The sequence below is a fragment of the Chaetodon auriga genome, chromosome 14, assembly GCF_051107435.1.
Source record: "Chaetodon auriga isolate fChaAug3 chromosome 14, fChaAug3.hap1, whole genome shotgun sequence".
Lineage (NCBI taxonomy): Eukaryota > Metazoa > Chordata > Actinopteri > Chaetodontiformes > Chaetodontidae > Chaetodon > Chaetodon auriga.
This window is the reverse complement of record NC_135087.1, coordinates 5,889,145-5,912,015: the sequence shown is the minus strand read 5'-3', so window position 1 is coordinate 5,912,015 and position 22,871 is coordinate 5,889,145. Positions and strand designations below refer to the sequence as shown.

General features: G+C 43.4%; 1 protein-coding gene across 1 annotated transcript in view; it reads right to left on the bottom strand.

Moving 5' to 3' along the window:
• slc25a21 (solute carrier family 25 member 21) overlaps positions 1–22,871 on the bottom strand; it is a 92,947-nt gene that overhangs the window by 10,738 nt on the left and 59,338 nt on the right. Inside the window, exons 3-4 of the mRNA XM_076747889.1 lie at positions 17,755–17,803; positions 5,767–5,850 (exon numbers count right to left, since the gene is read on the bottom strand). Of these exons, the coding sequence (XP_076604004.1) occupies positions 5,767–5,850; positions 17,755–17,803 (133 nt within the window). The remainder of the gene's footprint in view (positions 1–5,766; positions 5,851–17,754; positions 17,804–22,871) is intronic.

The following is a 22,871-nucleotide window of genomic DNA, read 5'->3' as shown; positions in this document are numbered from 1 at the left end:
AGCGTGTCTAACAGTGAGTTCAGACGGTGAACAACATCACCAACAGGGTGTCTGTTTATATCTGAGGGACCAAGTTTCTACTCCAGCATTAACATTGTCTGTGGTGACCAGCTGCTTATCAGGGCTCCACACGTCTTCGGGCATATTTTTCCATGAGCAATAATTCCACTGGTGGAAAATGCTAAACGCACGTTGTTCACAGCCTTTCAAATCATTTTCTGACAGGCAAACACTTCAGAAACATCGTTGCTGGTGAGGTTTTGTGGTGAAACTGATGAAGTCGCTTTTTCTTTTTAACTGTTAGGAGAAAAATATCAACCAGACTTCATTTTTTCTTGCTGACAACAGATCCCATGAAAAGACCAAAAAACAACAATGAACAGATGGACTGTCAAGAATTGTCTGCGTAGTCAAAGCCTGATATATCACATTCCTCCGTGCCACATACCTCCATTGTTGTCCAAAACTATTCACACATCAATGAGCCACATTGTTGCACTGAGTGACGTGTTCCCTCATCAGCATGAACATGGGCACGACGGATGTCAATGGCTAACCATTAATTGCATAACCACCGAGAACATTTTCGACTGGTTAGGCACAATGGGTTAATTTGCATACACACACACACACACACACACAATGTGACACACGCCCATCTGAGCTGTCACCCAGTTGTTGTGCTGTATGATTGAAACCTAAATGCTGCCAATCAGTGAGGCAGAGGGCAAGAGATTCAAAGAGTTGTTCAGTACCTCATGCCTGAGTATGTGATGTCATGGAGAGCGACTGTGACTAAACACACTGAAAAACACTTTGAGAAGAAGAAGGATGAGCTAAAAGTCCAGCTAGCTCTGAGCGACATCACGACCACCTGTCACCTCATCAATGCCGTCTGGGAGCAGGGTTTCTGTTGTCTGGTAATAACCGTTTTTATCTGACCTCTTCAAATATCTCATAATGTCAGAGGAAAATAACACAATGTCCGAGTTAGATGTGAAAATACTGTCCTCCTGCTAATTCTGTGATGCCCCCTCTCTCTCGCTCTTCTCTTCATTTGGTGAATTAAGGTTTTAGTCCAACCAAACTAGAGTTGGTGGTGACTTTTGGAACAGAGAAAGATGAACCAAGACAGTTTCAGTGAGTTTTATTTTGTTTCTGTCTGCAATGATAAAATGACTGTTTGTGTAAATGGAGTCTGGTGGCTTTGGCGAGAGACGTATTACAACTGTTTCCGTTTAAACAAAAAATTATCTTATTCTTTAACAAAAAGGTTTATCTCTGTAGGGTCACACAAACACAGAATAACAATCTGAGCTTGTCAGTGGAAAGAACAGTTTTGGTGGACGTACATCGACAGTGAAGGGAGGGATTACACTGTGGGCCATCCTACCATCTATAGTCCCACAGAAATGCACTCTTTACTCCTGTTTGAGTAAAATTAGCTACAAACCACAGTGCCCAGCTGCTGTAGGAAAGGATTTAGCCTATTTTAAAAAATGTAAGTATATATCCATTGCCTGTTTTAAAGATGCAAGTCTTCAGGAGGAATGAATGGGTTTGGGGATGAGCGCTGCAGAATCTGTTAACGTGCACGTCGCAGACAGCACATCCCCTTCCACTCGGCTGCATGCAGGTTACAGCGAGAAGACAAAGTATAAGGGAGCGCGTATTGATACTAAACACAGGTCTGTGGACAGAGAGGACAACGTGGCATGACCGACTGTATCCTGTGAACAGCAGCACCGGCTCTGTTATGGCAACATTCTTTACAAGTCAACAGAGATGATCTTAGCTGATTGGGTCCAAGTGTAAATATTTTTGCTGCTGGCACACCTTGCTACTGCATATATAACCTGAGAAGGACAAGCCATCACACTCATACAGAATCCACAGCAGCGAGGCCGCCTTCCAAAAACAGCAGTCAACCACAACTAATTATCAAAACACTTGCCATCAGGTGACAGAGCCAACCTATTTTATCAGCATCTGAAGTTACACCCGTGGCGATGGCTCCAGGTAATCGAGCCATTATAATAACACTGGAGTGAGGGATTATGGCTGTGGAGAGTCCCTCTTTGAAGCCAGTAATTAATCCCTCGTATAGTTTGTGTAAACATATTATTTCAGTCAGACGGAAGACCCTTCCCTCTGCTCTCTTTGTTCATGCAAATGGTGGCCACAGATTTCCCGGGTGTGGTCAGGCTGGGGAGCCACCAGGTGATGAAGAAGGAGTGAAATTTGTTACAGAACAAATATGGCCTCTAGTGAGTGACCATCATTTGAATCCTAATTTGATTTCCAATGTAAAGTACTCACTAAGTCCCTTTTTGGCTTTCCTAAACAAATGGCCTCCTGACACGGAGCGAGGGACGAGGGGGGGCAAGATGGATGTGTGTGTGTGTGTGTGTGTGTGTGTGTGTATGATTTGTCTTTCATTTTCATAAACCTTTCCTTTGCAACAGCCTCCATCCATCTGCACAGGAGCGCAGCACTGACAGAACACCATCGTCATGACGGATTAAATAAACCGGCCCATAACATCCACGAAGCACAAATTCAGAGCAGCAGGAATGTGCACGCATAAAGAAAAGTAAAAGATCATTTACATAACAAAGAAAACACAACACAAAAATCAGTGTCTGCAGCAGACTTAGCTCATTTTCACAGCACAGCTATGAGGAAATCCATGGGAAATATGAGCTGCCCCGGGGAACATTTTAACATGTAAACAACTGGCGTGCTTCATCTGCAAATATTTCCACTTTCCCAGTGTCTACTGTAACCTTGACATTGTCACTGACAGGGACAATATGAACTACCAGTGACCGGGTTTCCCGAGGTAAAGGCACAGAGGTGGACCATGCACTCCATGAGGTAGATATGATTATTAATTCACATCTAAAGTAAGCACAGAAAGTGATAATTATGGATTTGAGAGGTGGGTTTGTATATAATGTACATGGCCTCTATAGCTGATTTTATTTGGTATCTTTTTGTCTCTTTGTTCTACTTCTGTTTTCTACCTCACCTGTTTATTCTGCTGTTGTCACAAGAGGATTTCCCCTGAATGGGATCAATAAAGTCTGACCTTGTCTTACTGATAATTAATTACTGGAGGAGCATTTCTTTGCTGCTATGATATGATGAGCCAACCACATTTTGGTGAATTTGCCGCAGTCCATAAGATGAAATGGTGAATTATAACCTTTGAAAAGACGTCCTTTTGCCTAAATGTGGAAAGTTGAACTGGGCACTGAAGTAAATCAACGGTTTACACCTGGAAAGAATTTCACTCAAACATTTTCAGCGAGAGAACATATGGTTTCAGGAATATTTTGACATTTTGTAAAATATGCTTATTCACTTGCTGAGATCAACACTCAGGTCTGCACTATAAATAAGAAACTACATGCAACCGCTGGTCATCTTAGCATAGCTCAAAGACTGGAAACAAAAGGAAACAGCTAGCCTGTCCGAAGGTAACACAATCTGCCAATGAGCCTCTCTGAAACTCACTAATGAAAATGTCATATCTTGTTTCATGTGTATAAAAACATTTAACTTTGCAAAGAAGCAAATGAGTCTGTTTCCCAAAATGTTGAACTCTTCCTTTAGCATGATTGTTACTTCATACAAGCCATGCCTGTTCCACTGTAGTCAAACATGTGTAATCTGGTGGACATGCTTATCTCACACTTCCATGAACGCAGACATTTTTTGCATGGGTGGTCCCAGCTGGAGTCGACCCCCCCCACCCCCCCACCCTCTCTCTAGTTCCAGGCATTAGTCATTGATCTACTGTACACAAGCCAATGCGCTCCGCTGTAATACATGGACCCTTTTAATATTCCTGTGGCCGTGCTTTGGGTCCCGACCCAGTCTCTGGATACCACACTGGTAAAGAATGCTTGAGAATAGAGTCTTTTTGTTTCCCTCCAGACGGAAACACTTAACACATGCTCATGCTGCTACACCCACATGCAACAGAAAAAGGAGCGTGGCCTGTAAGGCAACACACCAACCAAGTGCTGGTGAGCGTAGTTCACACTGTCACACACTTCTGAGCACGGCTACAAGATTTCATGCTGTATTTTCCACATTTAATAACAACCTAATGTAAAATTTTGAGTTTGTAATAGGAATAATCCACAGCATAACAGTTATTTTTTTAACTACAAGTGCTCAAAATGTATCCTACTGCTTCATAAAAAGTAAATGATAGTAGTAGTTATTATGTCCAGGCTTCAGGCTGTCTTACAGACGGTGTCACACACATTTCCATGTCTTTCCACAGTTTAATCACCGAGCTCGAGCTGGGAGCTCAGGTTTCCTCCCTCATCACCTCAGAGAGAGAGAGAGAGAGAGAGTGAGGCCCGGCGTGAGCTCGGTCCTGCCATGAGCTGACGGGGGATGTTTATTTTTAATAATAATTCTACAACAGTGGGGCCTAACACCATTTGTATAAGTTATAACTAAGTGGTTTGGCCTGGAGGTAATCCGCGATGTGCTACTGGGGAGTGATTACAGCCACAGCAAAAATATACTGTTAGTGATAATTGGTCGACAAGAAAGTGGATCTTCTGCTTGCGGGGACTCCCTGAAGCCTACCGTGGCTCTATTATGCAAACCTACAGTCAAATAGTTGTCACAGTTGATGGTGTATATACTGTGTAATTTGGCAACCATTTTATTTTGTCAGAGAGTTCAGTGGAAATTCATGTGGACCTACTCCCAAAGGACACACCCAAAGAGCATGTAGGCACAAAGGCATTAAATTTCACACGGTGTGAGAGTGTGTGTGTGTGTGTGTGTGTGTGTGTGTGTGTGTGTGTGAGGTGAAGAGGGCACAGCTACTGTAGCAGGATAGTTGTGTCTGTCTGAACTACAGCCAGGATACGACTTCCAACTGTCACTAGCTGGCCTCTCTCACCGTGCGCTCGCTCACACCTCGCAGCAGATCAACTTTATATCCGCTGTAAAGCTGTCGACTCGCCGTAAACAGAGCGAGTGGCAACCACTTTCTCCTGCACCTGCACTGTCTCACAGTCCTGTCACAGGGCAGGCAGAGGAGGAGGGAGCATGGCTGGAGGACTGTCTTCAGTTAGTTGTGAAAGTTTTACACTTGGGTTTTAAGCCAACAGCAGCTGCACTCCTTTCCAGTGTGAGGTACAATGAGTGATAAGGCAGGTTCAGGATATTTCTGTGGGCTGTTGACAGTCACAACGGCTGTTTTAAAGGATCCAAACCTGTAAGACTTTCCAGGCACGAGACCACCAACTGTTAGTGGCATTTGAATAAAGCAGCGTGACTCATAATATTTTTTACGGCATTATGTATTCAACAGTTAGATCTTTTCCTCGTTAGGATATTTTTTGACGGAGGCTGAACATACTTTAATATGGAAGCTACACCATCAGCAAACACCAGTTCAATTAAGTGTAGTGCATATATCATAAAAGCTTGTGCACTTTTTTCACATGCTGTGCCTCTGTGGTGCTTTGGACACTGCCGGCCTAAAATTGTTTCTGTATGCAAATGCATGTGCTACAAATTGCCCCTTGAGAGAAAAAGTTTTATTAACTGCATTATTACATAAAATGAATGCCTCAACACTGAGCCATTTGCCAGCTGGGTGAAGAATGGGAAATTACTCCTGCCCTGCATGTGGGAACCAGGAAGACTGGTGCTTTGAAGAAGCTGCGTGCCTAATTCATGACCCTTCTGTTGTCCTGTAGTCGGTAACAATTGTTGGGGATAACTCACCCCTCATTGCGGAAGATGGTCCGAAAGCAATCACCCAGGCTCTTGTAGCTGGTGGGGTCACTGGTTCCCCTTTGGATCTGGAACCTGCAATGACAGTTCATGCAGTTCTCATTAAAGCCTCTATCACTGTAAATATAACATGAAGCAGCATCACATTCAAACCAGTTTCTGTACCAGGCCTTAATGATATACTGTACATTGTGACACCTGGGTGCAAAATACACAAACAAAATTTGATCTTATCTCATAAATGAGCTCATTTCCTTCCTTATTTTCCTCCCCTCTCCCTTTCATCCACTGTTTTTTCTTCCTCTGCCAAGATGAGAGGCTCCTTCCACCAGGTCCCCCCAGCGCAGGGGAGAACTCAAACATTTATTTAACCCAACCGATCCAATTAGCCACGCAACTCCCCAGGACCAGGCCTACTGCAGCAAGCTTTTCGGCAACTAACATGCTAGTAACCCAATTGTAACAGCTCTTCAGTTACGTGTAAATTTTTAATATGATGGAGCCAGTCGAAGGAGTTTTTGTTGTATAGCAAATACGCTGGTACCTCCCTAATAAAGGCTGGTGAGCTGTGTGTAAATCTTTTACATGAGACCGGTTGGGGGTGAAAGAATGAACATAAACGGTGCCTGTTAGAGATGAAGAGTTTCAGGTATTGAGACGATAAGAGGAGATCTCATTATATGCTGCCACGTGGCCTAAACACACTCCAACAAAAAAAACACGTGTCAAACTAAATCCTCTGATGAGACTATGCAGTGATTTTAGACCCACTAATTTGAGCAATAAACAAAACACAATGAAAGCAAGCATGGGTCAAAATGTGATGGATAACAACTTGAAGTATTTTAATAATTTTCCTGTAAATAGTAAAGAACTTCAGGGACTCTGAGGGTAGAAACAGGCGGAGGTGAAGAGAGCAGGAGGGAACAGGACAAGAGAAAGATTCCCTCCTCATATGGCTTCAACTGCCAGGTCACAAGGTCAGCAGTAAGTCGTCCATGCGGGTGCCTGATGGGGCCATAAAGGGCCCCCGGGCTCCAGTAGAGGGGGGGTTTAGTGGGGTGAGCGGCCTTTCATATCGCTAACAGATTAACATCTTAGAGGGGTGTCCCTCAAATCCTATTTGGTGGATTCCCAAATAGCTTGTAACCTGTTCCTGAAAACCAGTTAAAACAGCATAATAAATAGATGTCTGACACCATATTAAAGAGAAGAAGAAAAAGAAGGACTCGAGGTATGAGGGGATGGTGGAATAAGGGCTACAGAGGGGGGGGCAAAGACCCGGAAGATTTAAGACTACTGGGGCTTGTAAACATATTCAAATCTGGCTTAATTAAAGGCATATGATGCTAGGGTCAAGGATGGAAGGGACCCTGTCCCCGGTCTCCCCCTGTCTCCTTTATTTTGCCTGCCTCGACACGAGCCGGCCCTTAGAGAGCGGGGTTGGCAGGGCCGTGGTCCGGTTCCAGCCCCCTGACTCCACTCGTGACCCTGGGGTCACCTCATTTCCTCATGGCCCTCTCCTACCCCGTCATAAAAGCCAGGGACCAAACAGCAAGGCCCAGGGAGTGGGAGATAATAGGGAGGACCAGAAGAACTTGTGACAGCAGGGGAACCATCAGGCCCCTGGCTAGGAAGCTGCTAATGCTGCTTTTCATAGCAACCAACAGTGGAAAATAAGACTCAAAGCTTCAATCAGTTCTGGTTGAATGTCCTGTTTTAGAGGATTTGTACAGACAAAAAGCTTCAGTTTCTGTTAATAAGGCCTCTGTGACGATATACTGGTTGGCTGAAGAAGAGCACAAGATAGCCTCCACGGCTCTGGCAGATTCACTTGGCCTTGGAGTCGGCCATGCGGATCGTAAAACTCTGCAGACAGAAAACCCTGGGGCTTCTTTAAAACGCACTGCTCAGAGCATCCCCTTCAATCATCAGTGAAAACTGGTGGGGATACAGTATACTCAGAGGTGATGAGACCTGTGAGTTCATCAAGAGGACCCCTCCTTTCATTTCCTTCCCATATCCCACTCTCTCTGTGTTCGTCTTTTACAGGCCCAGAGCTGCCCAGGTGAGGGTGAAGGCAAGGGCAGGTTGGTGCTTCTGTGAACGAGACAACGGGGTAAATAATCTTGAGGACCTCGTCCACCTGACCTCCACCGCCTATAAAAGTACAAACTCTAGGCGTCCACAAAGAAGTCAAAAAGGTAAATGAGGGTGGAGTAGCAAACCAGAGCGCCATTCTTTGTATTTTTATGGACAGGGGCACGGTGTTTGAGGGCCTTACAAGGCCGTGTCCGCTCCCAGACCCCGGTGGTAATGGGCTCGAACCAGGGGCCAACAAGACGGGCTGTCACCTCAGAAAGGACGAGATGTTGAGGTGGGGCTCATTAATGACGGTGTTAAAAAAAATGCCTATGGGACGGAGAGACGGGAGTTACTGGGTTGATCAAAAGGCAGAGGCTTGATGGGCCATCTTTTAAAAAGGGGCAGGCCATGCTTTTTAGGAGATCTCTTAAAAAATATGCCCTATTAAATGAGGGGTATTCCCTCAGTGACACTTGATGACTTGCTCACTTTAAAATTTAGGGTCTATTAAGGCTGATGTGAAATCACATTTATGGCTATTCAGACAGATCGACATATAAATTAACACCCTATATAGAGAAGTAATAACCTACTCTACAACAGGTACTTACCTTATGATATCCATTATACTGCAATATTTCAAATTGTGCAATTTTCTCCAAGTTTGAACATTATGATTTATGTGTGTTGCTGCGTATTTGGACTGGTTGCTACAGTGAGAGCCTTGATCCACTCATGCCTTCCCTCTAGGAATGCCAAGTGCTTTGACAAAAAAAGAAAAGAGAGAGACAAAATATATGATTGAAGAAGAAGAAGAACTGAATCACCAGGGGGAAAGGATGAAAGCAATTTCTCATGATAGATCTGAAGTGCATAAGACAATCCAGAAGGCAGCATAAAGGGCAAATCTATTTTTTACAGCCAGACAATTAATTTTAATGAGCGGGATCATAAAGATGGTAGAAGTCCATTGCATTTGGTACATGAGGTTAAGAGCACATTTCCGACCTAAATAGTCCAACATGGCAAATGCGGCCAGTCGTGACTTTAGCCATCCAATCGTGCTTTGGGCTGAAAGAGGGTAACCAAAATTAAAAGGGTCTCCTTTGGATCCAATAGCTGCTTGTTTTGACAACTCTCTGTTGTTGACAACAGTACAGACTGACTCTCGATTAAAAAGTGTGTTTGATGAATAAAAAGAGCTCAAAACAGTATGTAGTATGACACTTGATGTCGAGCACTTCTACTGTAGAACTGAACACCCTTTAAGTTACTAGTTTACACTCCCAATTTTTGATGTTCTTCCTCTTTTGCTCCTTCGTGGTTTGCACTTATTCTGAGTTGCTTTGGATGAAAGCGTTTGCCAAACAAATGTAATATTGTTGATTTCAACTGCACGATTACATGGAAATAAAAAGAAAACAAATATTGATTGAATCTATGACAAAACTGTTAAAGGAAAAAGTGTTTGAGCGCAGCAGGAGGAGGCCAATAAAGACAGAGCTTTGGAGAGAGGAATAGGAAAATAAAGTCGAGGGGAAGAAGATGCAAGATGGGAGCAGAGGGGAAGTGATAAACCTTTGGCGCTTGTGACACGGCAGGCTGCCAGAGCTTGATCTGGACCAGGCCAGGTTGGGTTACACCAGCACCATGATCCTACTGGACCTGGGACGGCCCAGGTTATGGAGCAGGCTGCGGTGTGGATAAGGGAGAAAAAGTGGCTGTCACTCTGGATCCTTTCGCACTCCGATAAAACTGACTCCTCTGATTCCCTACAGTGATGTTGGGACCAGTTTGCTGGTCCAGATGTCTGCTCATATACCATGACCTCAGTGACCCGAGATCAGGCTGTGTTACCGTGGAAGAGCAGGAAAAGAGCTGCATAAAACAGCACGAGGACAGGCGAGGCAGGGCCAGACCGAGACTGAGACTCAGATGTTTTGAGCATTACAAACTTCGAGCTGACTGACGGATCACTCTATACGTTAGAGTGGACTGCAGCAAACTTAGAAAGCCACTAATGCTTAAGTGGTGCAGATAGGTGGAAAAAACGAGTAGTCTTACTGACATTTCCAGTAAGTGGTTGCATAACAGAAAGGATTTCTTGGGTGTTTAAACTGGGGTCTCTTAACCTCTGCCAAATGCTGTTAACTGGAATCACGGTGCTAATGTTTGAGCAATAATTTTAATTACAGAAGGTATATGTAACATATGTAACAGTACAAGAAATATAACTGTGAAAGTAACATAAAAATGTCCTTTTCTGCAGGTCTGCAAGCATTACTCAAGAAGCTTCCTTTAATAGACCTGAACTAGATTGATTCACAATTTCAGTGGAGGAGAAAGATGCAAATCAAGGACCAGGCAAAACGGGAAAACAAGCATTGACAGATGATGGCAGGCCAGACAAGTTAGGTCAGGACTACCCGGCGATAGACTGATTCAGGCCGGCGACAATAACTACTGCTTTGATGTGAGGAGATGCTGCAGGATTTTGGAGACTCCCCTGACAGCAGGTAACCACTAGCTATAAGACGCTCCAGACAGAAGACAACTGCCCTGCATGCTTGCAGAGAGAAGTCACAATTACTACACTGCAATATCTTGTCTCAGCTCTGTCTCGAGACGCCACGACACACAAGTCTGCTGTGGGCGCCACTAAGCACTCCACAGATGCTTAAAAGCAAAAGAGATTTTACAGAGGCCTTTATTGTGGCTTTAAAATTTGAAATTTCAGCTCCCTGTTATGTTGTTTATTCTATATAAACGTTGGTAACTTGGTACATTGATGGTGACATTTATTAAGAGCAGGATCATATAATATTGCTCTGTAAAGGCAGAGGAACAGAATGTGGAGTAACCATCACTTAACATTTAGCTGACATATACATCTTTCTCAGAGAAATACTGCTACTCTGTGCTCCACTGGAATCATCCAAGAAGCTAGTTTTCATCTGTCGTCCCTGGCCAAAGTGTTAAAAGGGCTTCCTAAAATACATCAAAGCAAAAACAAAACAGGGCATGCAGTCAAAAGGACACAGAGTTGTTAAAAACAGTGAAAGCATCGAGAGAGTTTAGTGCTGACGTGTATGTATTAATCATCCATTGTTTAGTTGGTTACTGAAAGATCGATGAGTGTTAAGTTGTCTGTTGTAATTTGGAAATATATTAAACTCTGTTGAACCTCTGACAGACCAGGATGACTGGCTAAAGGCGCTTCTCCAGAACAGAACAGTGCAGTCTCTTATAGACCCCCGAGTGACACGAGTAGTATTGGTTCCTCAGTTGATATCAGCTTTAAGTGGCGGTGGACCTAGGTGGGCAGCACAGTGGCTCTTTCTGTGTGGATTTTGCATGTTCTCCCCGTGTTTGCTTGGGTTCCCGCCATCAAAAACGTGTAGAACTGGAGTTGGTCCCCCGGTGATGCTCAGGATGGGCTAAAATGCAGAGAATGAAATCCCCTATGAAGATTGCTTAAGGATAACTTAAGATATGAGTGACTCTGTAGACCAAGCACATGTATTTCATTTAGTTATCCCAAATTAAAATCAGAATTGGACAGTGATGGAAGTATGATGACTTAAGGCCAGCACAGACTATAGCCACTTTGACTGGACTCCAACCAGATCCTGTACCTCAGATCCAGATTTTTTAAGAGCAGCATGAGTGATCTGAAGTATTATGGATCCAGTCAGACCTTAATCTTTTAGCCAGAAGCTTAAAATGCATAAGCAGTTGAAGTAGGATTTTGTGGCAAAGTTCCAGGAATTAAGGAAGAAGTGTAAGGCCTGCTGGCAGGTTCATGCCTCATGCCAGCAGGCCTCTGCAATCAGATGTGTTGATAACCAACGTATTTTTAAATATGAAAAGAATGAGGAAGCAACCAGAAAGAAACAACACGTGCTGTGCAATGGCCACATGCAGCCTTCCTGAACGTTTTAACCACATCACATGCAGCTTTTCCGGCTTTCAGTGACCTCAAGAGCAGCCTTCATGTGTGCAGATCTGTTCACAGCGACATTTCAGACACCGGCGGCAACTCCCACAAGGACGAGAGCGTGACTTGTGTGAGTATGTAAACACTGATTGCTGTGGAGCATCAGCAAAGGAGTTGACTCAAGCTGCACTTCAGGCATTAGGGGACAAAGTAAGCTCACGAGCTCACTGCACCGCCTGCATCCACTGCAGCCCAGTTACTTCAGGCTCAGATAGTATTGCCACAGCGAAAGTTTCTTTAAGAGTGACTCAAACACGGCTGGAAAGGTTGGAACAGGGGTGATGGAGGAGGGATAAAAGATGTACAGACATGCATGTGTGAGTTTTGAGAGTCAAAAAGAGAGAGAGAGATGGAGCAGCAGGGGGCCAGCACTGTGGTTACAGCACAGTCAGGGTCTAGTGAAATCAAAGCACACAATGCCTCCACTCTGTAATTAGTGTACTGGAATGTGAACCCCTTCACTGATAATGATTACAGGTGCTCCAGTATAACATACATATACACTGACGTGCACATCTGCTCTTTACGTGTACCTCGATCTATACCCGAAATCTCTAATTTAGTAATCCAATTGTGAAGGCTAGTTACATCTCTAACATCTGTGGGTACCCATAGCAACATCTGTCACATTAAAAGTAATGGGGTAAGGTTTTTAAAGTTTGTTTCTCTCTTCGCATTTTGCTTTTATTAGATGGTTGACAAAGAAATGACGCTGCGCTTACATGATATGCATCATATACTGCCCGGACCACCGGCGTGCCCCATTTTTAGGTCTCGAATTTCACATTATTCTAAAAATCATCTGAGGGAATCTGAAGAAGACATAGTTTTCTACAATGTTTTTCAATTATATTTTCAACCAATTCAAACCATCTATTTAATTTGTTCAATTCAAAGCAGATTCGGCCAGGAGACACCAGATCATGTTTGATGATCAACTTTTTCTAATGGGATAGTTCAAAATGCACATAAAAATATGTTGATGGGAACACGATTAGTGTGCTTCAGGTTAGGGAAAGACTGGAGTTATGGCAAATAAAATGTGGATAAGGTATGGGGGTTAAGCAGCTAAAACATGTGGTTACAGTTAACAAAACACGAGCATTAATTGCAAGTCTGTGGTGGGAGGTGCAGAATCATTCAATATGGACGCAATATTTGAGGATACTGAGCAGGTGGGTAGGAAGTTATGTCTATTAATCCGTGAATCTTGCACACGATCACAAGAGTTTACATTTTCAGTCTGATTAGACAGATAATTTAGCTGAGCCACATTTTTCATACAGAAGGCTGAGGCATCATCCAAGAGAGTCTGACTGGAACGCCAAAGCATTTTCAACTCTGCCAAAGGTGCTGCTCTGCTGAGACTTGCTCTTTTGCACTGGACTCGTGCTTGTGCACTGAAGAGATGCACAGACTGAACTCGGTTTATCCTGCACGCACACTGCATGTGTTTGCCTTTACACTGTGAGTAAAGTCTTGCCCTGCAGTCTCACAGCGCCGGGGGGATTAGGAGCCGGCTTGACGACCGCTGACCTGCCTGCTCCTTTACAAGGCGAGATCAGCTATCAGGCTGCTGCTGCTTTGTGCCCTGCTGTTTGAGGGTTGTGTCAGGGATTCCTCCATAAGTGCACTGGGGTTCACCAAGCAGCTGGGGGCAAACGGAGGAGGAGGTGGGGTGAAGCCTCTGGGCCATCCTCGGCGCTGTCACCCGTTCCCCAAAGAAGACTGGACGTCATCTGTCAAAGCCCTCATCAAAGATCACTTTCAAGCCCCCCGAGTGGGACACACTTTCATGCGTGCTGTGACCAAATGGAGGTAGTGTTGTCATGGATACTGCCGGGAGCAAGGGCCAGTACCAGGTTTTTCTAATCAGGCTTGAAACAGGCTACTGGCAGGATTAGTGGTTTGCAATGACTCTGACAGCCATGTCATACAAGACACTTTACAGAATTGCATAATTCAATACAAATCTGCTAAAACACATGTACAACAGGGATTTAAAACAAAACATTACATAATCGCCCAACAAGCTCCAAATTCAGAAGGAATGATGGAAGTTTAAACAATGCATTCAACATGTTGTTGATGACATTGTTATATAATATGGCTTATATTAACAGAAAGCAGTGACTGATTCAACAGCAGGCGAACTGAGACAGTTGTTGAAAAACTAAAACCACAGAAGACAGAATGTAAAAACAGTAGAAACGGTTAATGTGCAGTGGGAGGGGCTAAAAAAGCTGGATGAAGAGCTGTTATCAGAGAGGGGGGAAAGAGACGACGAGCCAGGCAACAAGGAGGAATCAGAATGGGAAAGCATGAAAAACAGGAACAGAGAGAAAGTTGTGAGTGCAGAGGGGCAACAGAGGTGGAGAAGGAGTGGCTCAGTCAGAGCTACTGCACAAAATACATCTTTGGGGCTCATTATGGCAAACACATCAGGTCATGTGCACGCTGTAGAAACGGCAGGAAGTTCACGATGACAGGAGAAGTGGTTCAGGGAGGGACAAACACGAGGAAGGCGTGGCTTCAGTCTTTGGGCGGAAGTAAAAGGGGCTGACGGGAAGCTGCTTTCAGATGAGAGTAAGTATGTTTGCGCATGCATGTGTATAAGGGTGGAGCTCCATGTAACAAGATCTTGACATGAAGGGAAATGCAGGCTCAGTCCAACTCTCTAATGAGAGGGAGAACCTGATCAGAGTCAGATGGGGTGCCCCGAGCGCACAGCCCCCTGCAGAAAGTGCCGCCCGACACCCTTTGTTACCTCCAAGTGAGCTGAGACCAGCCCATGAACCATGTAACTAGGTGGTTTCCAGGTTAATGAAAAGCTGTAACTCCGGTCCCACTGTCTCTCTCTGCTAAACTGACGATTGGCCTCTCTCCCCAAACCAGATCGCATCCTCCATCGTCACCCCCTCCCCCTACCGTTGGAGGAGGGGTGGGGGGGTCAGGGTCAGGGGTAATTAACAGTTTACTTTGTGTGAAGTATGCTACATTTACAGTGACTCACAATGAGGAAAATGTCTCAATTTCTACATTCACTTTAATTTTTGGACAGCATGTATTGAAGCAACGAAGACCAAAAAACAGAACTGTCACAGCTGCAGATGTGAAGTCACTTGTGTAATTAATAGCTGCACTGAACTTTAAATAGCTAAAACTAATCGTGGCACACAGCTTTCCTCCAACATACCATGCTTTATCCCCAAACGACTTGGGCTGTTTTGCCCACATCTCAGTGTGTGTACATTCTCAAAGGAATGTATTATCAAAATGACGATTTTCTGCTGTCTGTCTGTCTTTATATCACTGTACATGGGGTATCTTTGGGTTTTAGACTGTTATTTAGGACAGGATAAGCACTAGAAAAAAGCATATTGCACAATTTCCTGAAACATTCCAGAACAAATGATTAATCCATAATGAAAATATTCATTGCTCTGATAAAACGGCCATTTCACACTACAACTAATGCTACTGAGAAGCATTTCTCCACTGAACCTACATCCAAATGGCCAACAGAAACGTATTCACATTCAACTCTTTAACAAGGATGAAAGAGGCAGTAAGTCACACTGAAGGAAGGTGGGCTCCGCAGGAGTCCCTCAGATGTAAGATAGATGTACTTGTTAGCAAAGGTGAGTGAAGGGGGTCATGGCTTGACTGGTCAGTGAGCAGCGCAACGGGGAGTCAGAGTGCAACAACAAAGGCAGAAAGAGACACTGTGAATCAACAGACAAGACTTTCACTTTTACGTCCCATATCTAAAGCAGTGTCCAGTCTGGTCTAGTCAGTGCTTGCCACCATTGCTCAAAAGCATTTGCCCATCAGTATTTTCATAGTATTTTTAATTGTCACAATGGACTTGTTTTCCTACTCTGCTTTAAAAAATATCACATAAGTAGTCCAGATTTCATGCTATCTGTCATGTTGGAAGTTATGCGTTACCTTTTTTTTTCTGGAACAAAGCTATTCATTAATCTGTCAAAGAAGTCCTCTTGGAGGACGAATCAGTATTTGTTTAAATAAAAAGCTGCCAAATGTTCCTTTCTGATTCATAACAGCAGTATCTGGCTACTGGTGGAGTGTTCCTCCCCCCTCCTCCCCCCTCAGGGAGGGAGAAAGATAAACCCTCATTTGGGAAATAGGTAAACATCGGCTGCCAGGCAGGTACACATTTAGTCAAGTTTACCTTGAAAAAAAAAGAAAAAAAAAAGGAAAAGGGAGAAAGAAAGAAAAAAAATCCCTTTGATTCTCAGTTGGTGGAAAAAAGTAAATTTACTCCAGTTGCCGTTCAATTTGGACCAGTGGACATTAAAGCAGGAGCCGGTGCCTAATAAGAGCCATGCCTGAGAGAGAGAGCGAGGGCGAGAGAGAGAGGGCGAGAGTGAGTGAGAGAGAGAGAGAGGGAGACCCAGTGGAGGTGTGTCTGTGTCTGACTCTCGGCTCCAAGGTTCCTGCTAATAGATTTCAGCTCCCTCAGTGTCCCAATTAGCTGGTGTGTGTGCTCGGTTTATGAATTCATGTGTGGATGTAAAGTGCGTGAACGTGTGTACAGTGTGCATGCATATCTATACACACATGGTATGTTTGTGTGTGCATGTCTGCCATTTAAAATCAGCAGCAACCTCCTTGTTGTTTAGAGTCTCATCTAAAGCTCCCGAGTAAAACTAAAGAAAAAAACCCAGAAAGACTGCTGTTTCTCGCATTTTGCAAAAAGTAAACAAAAGCCAAGAATATACCCTGAGCCAAGACCGAAAGGAAGCAATTTACACAGAACCATTCTGAGCAACAGAACCGACCAACATAAACACATGGCGACACAAACGGGGAAAACAAACAGATAAACCTGTCCACTTTTAAAGCAGCTTTCACCTCTTTTTAAGGAAGAGCATTACAAAGAAAACAGTGAGTGCACTTTTAACCCTGACCCCGTGTGAGGACGGACAGGCAGAGCTCAAGCCTTACCTGTAATAAACCCCCATCGCTTCTACATGCGACCGTAAATCACAGTGTGTGCCTTCAAAGTATCAAATATCGACTAATACAACACCGCTCACCCCTGGCTTTTATCCCTGCGTTTCCTCCTCTGTGTTCTGGTGGTGGCACAGCCTTCAAAGTGCAACCATCTCACTTTTTTAAAAGGCACGCCAAGCAATTTATTTACCAAGAAACTGCTGCCGTAAATGACAGAAAAAGCAGTACAATTTACTGACAAGTATGGGGCAGGGGGGCTCAGAACGAAGCCAGAGGTCTTGGCTAGGCCTGTGAAAGACTATAAAGCTTTAGTAGTAGCCCACGACCTGTTTACGGCTGGCTGAGACACTGTGGTGTGAGGCTCCTGATCACTCAGCAGCTCTCGACTGCTGCCGCTCTTGCATAACACACAAACAGGAGATGGCAACGGAAAACAAGCTATTAAAACGCAGCCATTTAGTGGCATCCGATTTATCCTGCGTGTCCCCTTCTTTCACATCAACCACAGACCATACCCCCCCCAAAAAAAAGGGAAAGAAAAAAAGGCCTGATTCTTTTTTTTCTTAAATTAAGTAATAAGGTAAAATTTTTGAGTGATTTGAAAACATTAAAACATCTAACGTTCGCATTGTGTGGGGAATAAATGTATAAATGGAGCATTTCATTTTCCACAAAATGTCTAAGGCTCTTGGCATTGGTGCCCACTTATGTGGAGAATGAAGGCAGCGTTGGCCAGGCCTGCTGAGCTGGGAAAAAAGACCTGGTATGCCTGGAACTTCACTGCAAAGACCCAAATACCCACCAAGAGGATTCAAGGCAGATGTGGACTAAAACTTGCTTCCTTGTCAGGAGTTTATAAGTTAGTAAATTTACTCAAAAAAAGGGTTAATGCATGACTGGTTGAACGGGTGGCTTACCTTGTCTTCACTACGTCGAGGGGATGCATCAAGCAGATCTCCACCAGACCTAAAAGCAGAAACCATCAGAATAAGTAAACAATAATTAAAGTTAAATAATTAAATAATTATAGACATTTTGGTGAATGCTAGTTATGTTCTCAGTACAAAGCAATGGCTTGCTGGAGTGGATGTCCATTTTATTTTTTCAGAAATATAGCTGTGAGGAATACTGAAAGACTATATAAAGTTAAAGACAATTAGATTGGTTAGCCTTCATCGTCTCCTTTAGGAGAAATTTGTCTTTTGAGAGACAGTCGACGTAGCAGCACACACATACAATCAAACTGCAGCTAGCGGAAAAGAGGCTAGCCTGGACTCCAGCTATGAAGCTAAACTGTAGCTGACATGAGCCTCACTGGCGGCTACAGAGAGGCTGCAAGAGCTGTGATTGGCTGCTTGTGTTTCAAGGAAGTTGAAGAAAGATTCAGTAGTTTTACCCTTTTCAGTAACACACACCAAACAACTACTGCACCCAGTGGATAAACTTGATGGAAATGTTCTCACAACAACTGGAAAAGGCTACCTGTGTGCTAATCCTTTTACATCGGACTGATACAAAACAAGCATGATTCGCTACAAAACAGAAGTTCAAGGATGGGTCGATACCAACTCCGAACTTTGAAGTTTTGCCATTTTTATGTGCTCTATGTTTTGCTGGTTAGCTTGTTGAATTTGGCATTAGCATGCTCCACGGCTAACATGGCTGGTAGCGTGTATAGTAGACCCACACGCTGGAGCCATGTTGCCGTATCTACTATTGAGGCGCAGCCAAGAGAAACTGTGTGAACGTTAGGCCTCATTTGAAGCCAATTAAATAACCAGAGTAGTAGCTTGGATGTGGGAAACTGTTCTTTCACGTTGCTTTTTGTGTCACCTCGCATAGCCATAGCTAACTTTATCTGCATGGATCACACTGCAACACAAGCTCAGATGGTTGTTACAGGAAAGCCCTCTCTGCATGTCTCTTGCTGTAAATGTACTTGAGACATGCCCTGTGGTACACTGACTGTTGTACTTATATAAAATACTTTTGGTTTTTTGCCCCTCGCCTACCCTCGTCTGACTTTTTACATTTAATAATTATCCTACATTATGGGGCTGGTCACTCTTTCCAAAACACATGTAGGCCAATACCTCATTTTCATTCCTATTTGGGGCCAATAAACACATCCATTTTTAAAAATCTTTTTATCTAGGCAAAAAAAAGGTAGAATCATGTTGGAGTGGAGGACCCCTTTTATTTTATTAAAACTGTGATATAACACCATCACTGTTAAAAGTGATATATATTTTAGTTGATATCGCCCAGTATAGTTCTTTATCAAAATGATCTAAAGCTACGCTGCAGGTTTCTGTGATGGCGCTCCCATTCACCCTTTGCTTCAAGCATAAATTCGGTTGACACACGGTTTTCACTTCACAAGCAAAAATGCAAAACAGTTGCTAGTTCAAGCTTCTGAAGCGTGAGAATTTTTCGCTCTTCTCTTGCTTATGTCACTGTAAATCTTTGGATTTCTGCCAGCTGGCCGCACAATCAAAAAAATCATTCGTTGCGGTCGTAGAGGATCATTGGTCTGTCCAGTCCAGTCCTTATCAGGTGGTTTTCTTCCTTACCCTTCCTGCCTTTTCTTTTTACAGTGGGCACATCACACTGTTGGTGTACACCAGTCAAACGTACCATATTAGACACAATGTGAACTTGTACATATCTGTTAAAGCCCTGGAGGATCAGATTGCAACGTAAATCTGATCTTTTATGTCAAATGTGACAGTTCACCTTAAAATAATCTGATAAGAAGGCTGCCTTACTGCTAACCCGGGCAAAAGTCAGGGGATGTCAGCCCATGGGATTTTTTTTTTTCCATTTCAGTTTTGAAGCAGTTTTTAAAGTAAAAGTGTTGCACAAACGCACTTCTTGTTGCCACCAAATGGTTCTGACAGACAGCCAGCGCCTGCCAACCCTCCACGCGAACCTTATCATCACTCTGATTATCACTCTGCCCGATTTAAACGCCGAATACCTCAATAAGTCTTGGTGTTTTGAGGTTTGTGCCATCTTTGCAAGAACATGGGTCTAAATGAGTGATCTAACCAGACTTCTTTCCAAAATTCCTGTGAGTGACTATAATTGTCTGCACGTTGAAGGGCTGAGGCCACCAACCATATCATCCACGCAAACCCAGTACATCAACAATGTGCCAGCAGCTGGAGAATCAATGCAGCCGGGTGATCAGTGAGGGACTCTGAGGTTTCACACACACACTAACTATGTGCATCTGTGTTGAAAAGCCACTGCTTTGGCACAGAGGCCTTCTGACTCAGTTTTTTTTTTTAACTCACATTTCTCACTACATCCCTTTACTGGTGCTCTGAGGGCTTCCCTTGCAGATTCCACGTGTGTGTACACAGCTGCTGTGCAATATGGACTCTTTCTAATTTGCTCAATTAAACATATTGTCTATAAAAGAATGTGTCTTCTGGGGTTTTTCCAGGGAAGTAATTATCAAGTGAAATAACACAGGAAAAATGACTTTGTCTACAGCTGAATCTTAATGTTCAAATGGGAGGACCAAGAACTACTGAGCCAAGCTACCGGCCAGCAAGAGTCAAACAACCATCCGTCATGGCTCAGTTGACCAGTTTATAAAGCCTCACCAACGTTCAGATCATTAGAGACTGGTGTCCGAACTGTACCATGATCACAAGTAAATCTGGTGAAGGTGCATTTAGTTACAATGGGCCCCCTCTTTGGAACAAACTGCCCGATGATATAAGATGCACCACAGCTGCACCACCTTTAAAAGGAAGCTTAACACTTATTCTCTCAGGCCAGGCTGGGTAGCAAGTGGGCAGGGGACGGATCCTTTTACCGTTATATGTATTTAAATATATATTCATGTTCTGTATTGTCATATTTATTGTGTGAAGCACATTTATCTTAGATAGCGTGAATTGTACTATATAAACAAATCTGACTTGACAATGGTTGTTAATGATACTGCACTTAGAAGGTAAATACAAGAGTGCTTTGAACACACCATTTACTGGGCTTGCTATTAATAGGCCTGCAGTGAAGATGAGGTGCATCAAATCTTTCAGCAGGTAATCAGATTACACGATGAAACCAAACCTGCCTGTCTGCCTGCTCAGCCTGTGCAAACACAAAATGCTGGGAAGTGACCGAACATGCTCCGACAGGAGATGGAGTGGTGAGAGAGCACAGAGTCGGAAAAAAAAAAGACTCCTGCAAACTCACCTGAACAGAGCACTTGGACACTAAGTGGGAAGCAGAAACAAAGAGAAGACCATAAAAGCATCTTCTAAAAATCTCCAAGACTCCTTACATTGTGTGTGCTCCATAAAATAAAGCGACATGCACTTAACAGAAAGAAGTTATTGTGTCACTTTGCTCTGTGGAGGATTTTTGAGGAGTCTGTGGAAACAACAAAATAACTTACAGACAAAAAGCAACTTAAAGTCAGTAACTATTTGAAGGTGTTAAAAATCTCTTCTGATATGTTCGTATTGGACTACCAGGCAAAATGAGTTTTTCAAAGACCTACAGGCTATGACATGAACATTTTTAGATCACTATTCAAAGTGCTTTTAGAATTGAGTCTGAAGACTGACACTTGCCAAGAATACGTTTCCAGTTTGATCATGATTTATGGCACTGTTAGATTTAGAAAAATGTATTAATTTGTCAGACGAGCAGCAGCCGTCAGTCATTGGCTGAACATGTTGGATGTTGACGCAGGACTGTCTCAACACACCACATACACAATAATGGAGGGTACATGAAAAAAGACTAATCTGTGATAATGTGAAAATTGCATAATAGTTTGAAATTAATTATCATTCATACTGTAGCCAAAGGGTGTACACTTTTCTTTTAAGGGGGAAGGTATGTGCCTCTCAACGGGAAAGGTGTAAACTGGGATTGGGAATGGGAAAATAGGAGTCGAGAAAATAATACAAATAATACAACCGTAGACAGACAGAGAGGTGGGACTCGAATACGACAGCAGCTCAAGCCGCGTTACCATGGTGGAAGTCGTGTGTTTGCATTTCCAACATCAACAAACGACACAATAAACGAAAAAATATTTTCAATAATAACCAAAAGGAGCGCACGGCCATTGTTACTTGTACCTGCAAGTGACCAGAGCAGCTGTGCACATCTGGATACTTCACTTAAAATGATTCCCACTAGATTTCGGGCCTCATCGTAAACCTCAGATTACAGGAACTCTAAAGGATACGGGTTACCAAATGCTTCATTAACTTAGAAAGGTAACAGTAGTTAACACTCTTTACTAATTAACAGGCCTGCCCCACTGTGCCGTTCAGATACAGTGATTAGTTCAGTGTGTTGGGGCTCTCAGGCTGTCAGTGCTCGCTGTCTGAGCGCACTGTGGACCACTGTCTTTAGACACGAGGTTAACGCCATTTAAGCAATGCATGTGCTACCTCCAACGTGGCAGTTGCAGAAGGATTACGTGATGACAAATGTGAATGCAAAACTATGCTGTGTTTGTTTGAGCATCTGTCTCACCTTGCAGACAAGACACCTTAAGAACAACTGCTGGCAGACGAGACGAGAGGCTGCAGAGCTCGACGGAAAACTCGAAGAAGAGAACGAGTGCGACCACAATCCTAAACCGACCTCAGTGCGATACGTAGCACAGCTCTTGTTTAAACTCAATTTAAATTTGTGTATTTTGTACCAAACCCTTATACATAATGTACATATATGTAGCTGTTTTTTGGTGTCTTTTTGGTTGTTTTCTATGTCTCTGTCTCTATGTTTTATTCTCTGCTGTCTGTAACAATTTACTTTGCCCGGGGTGGGATTAATAAAGTTTTATCTTATCTTATCTTATCTTATCCCTTATGCCTGGAGGACATGTGCATCTCATATGATGGTATGCTGTGACAATAAAATTATGGCTACTGTGATTTGGATATTATACTTGGCCATATTTTGATTACAGTAACATTTTGATTAATTATTCGGCTCTGATGTACAGTGACAGTACAATGACTAGTGCGACTGGTAAGTAATTTAGCGATGA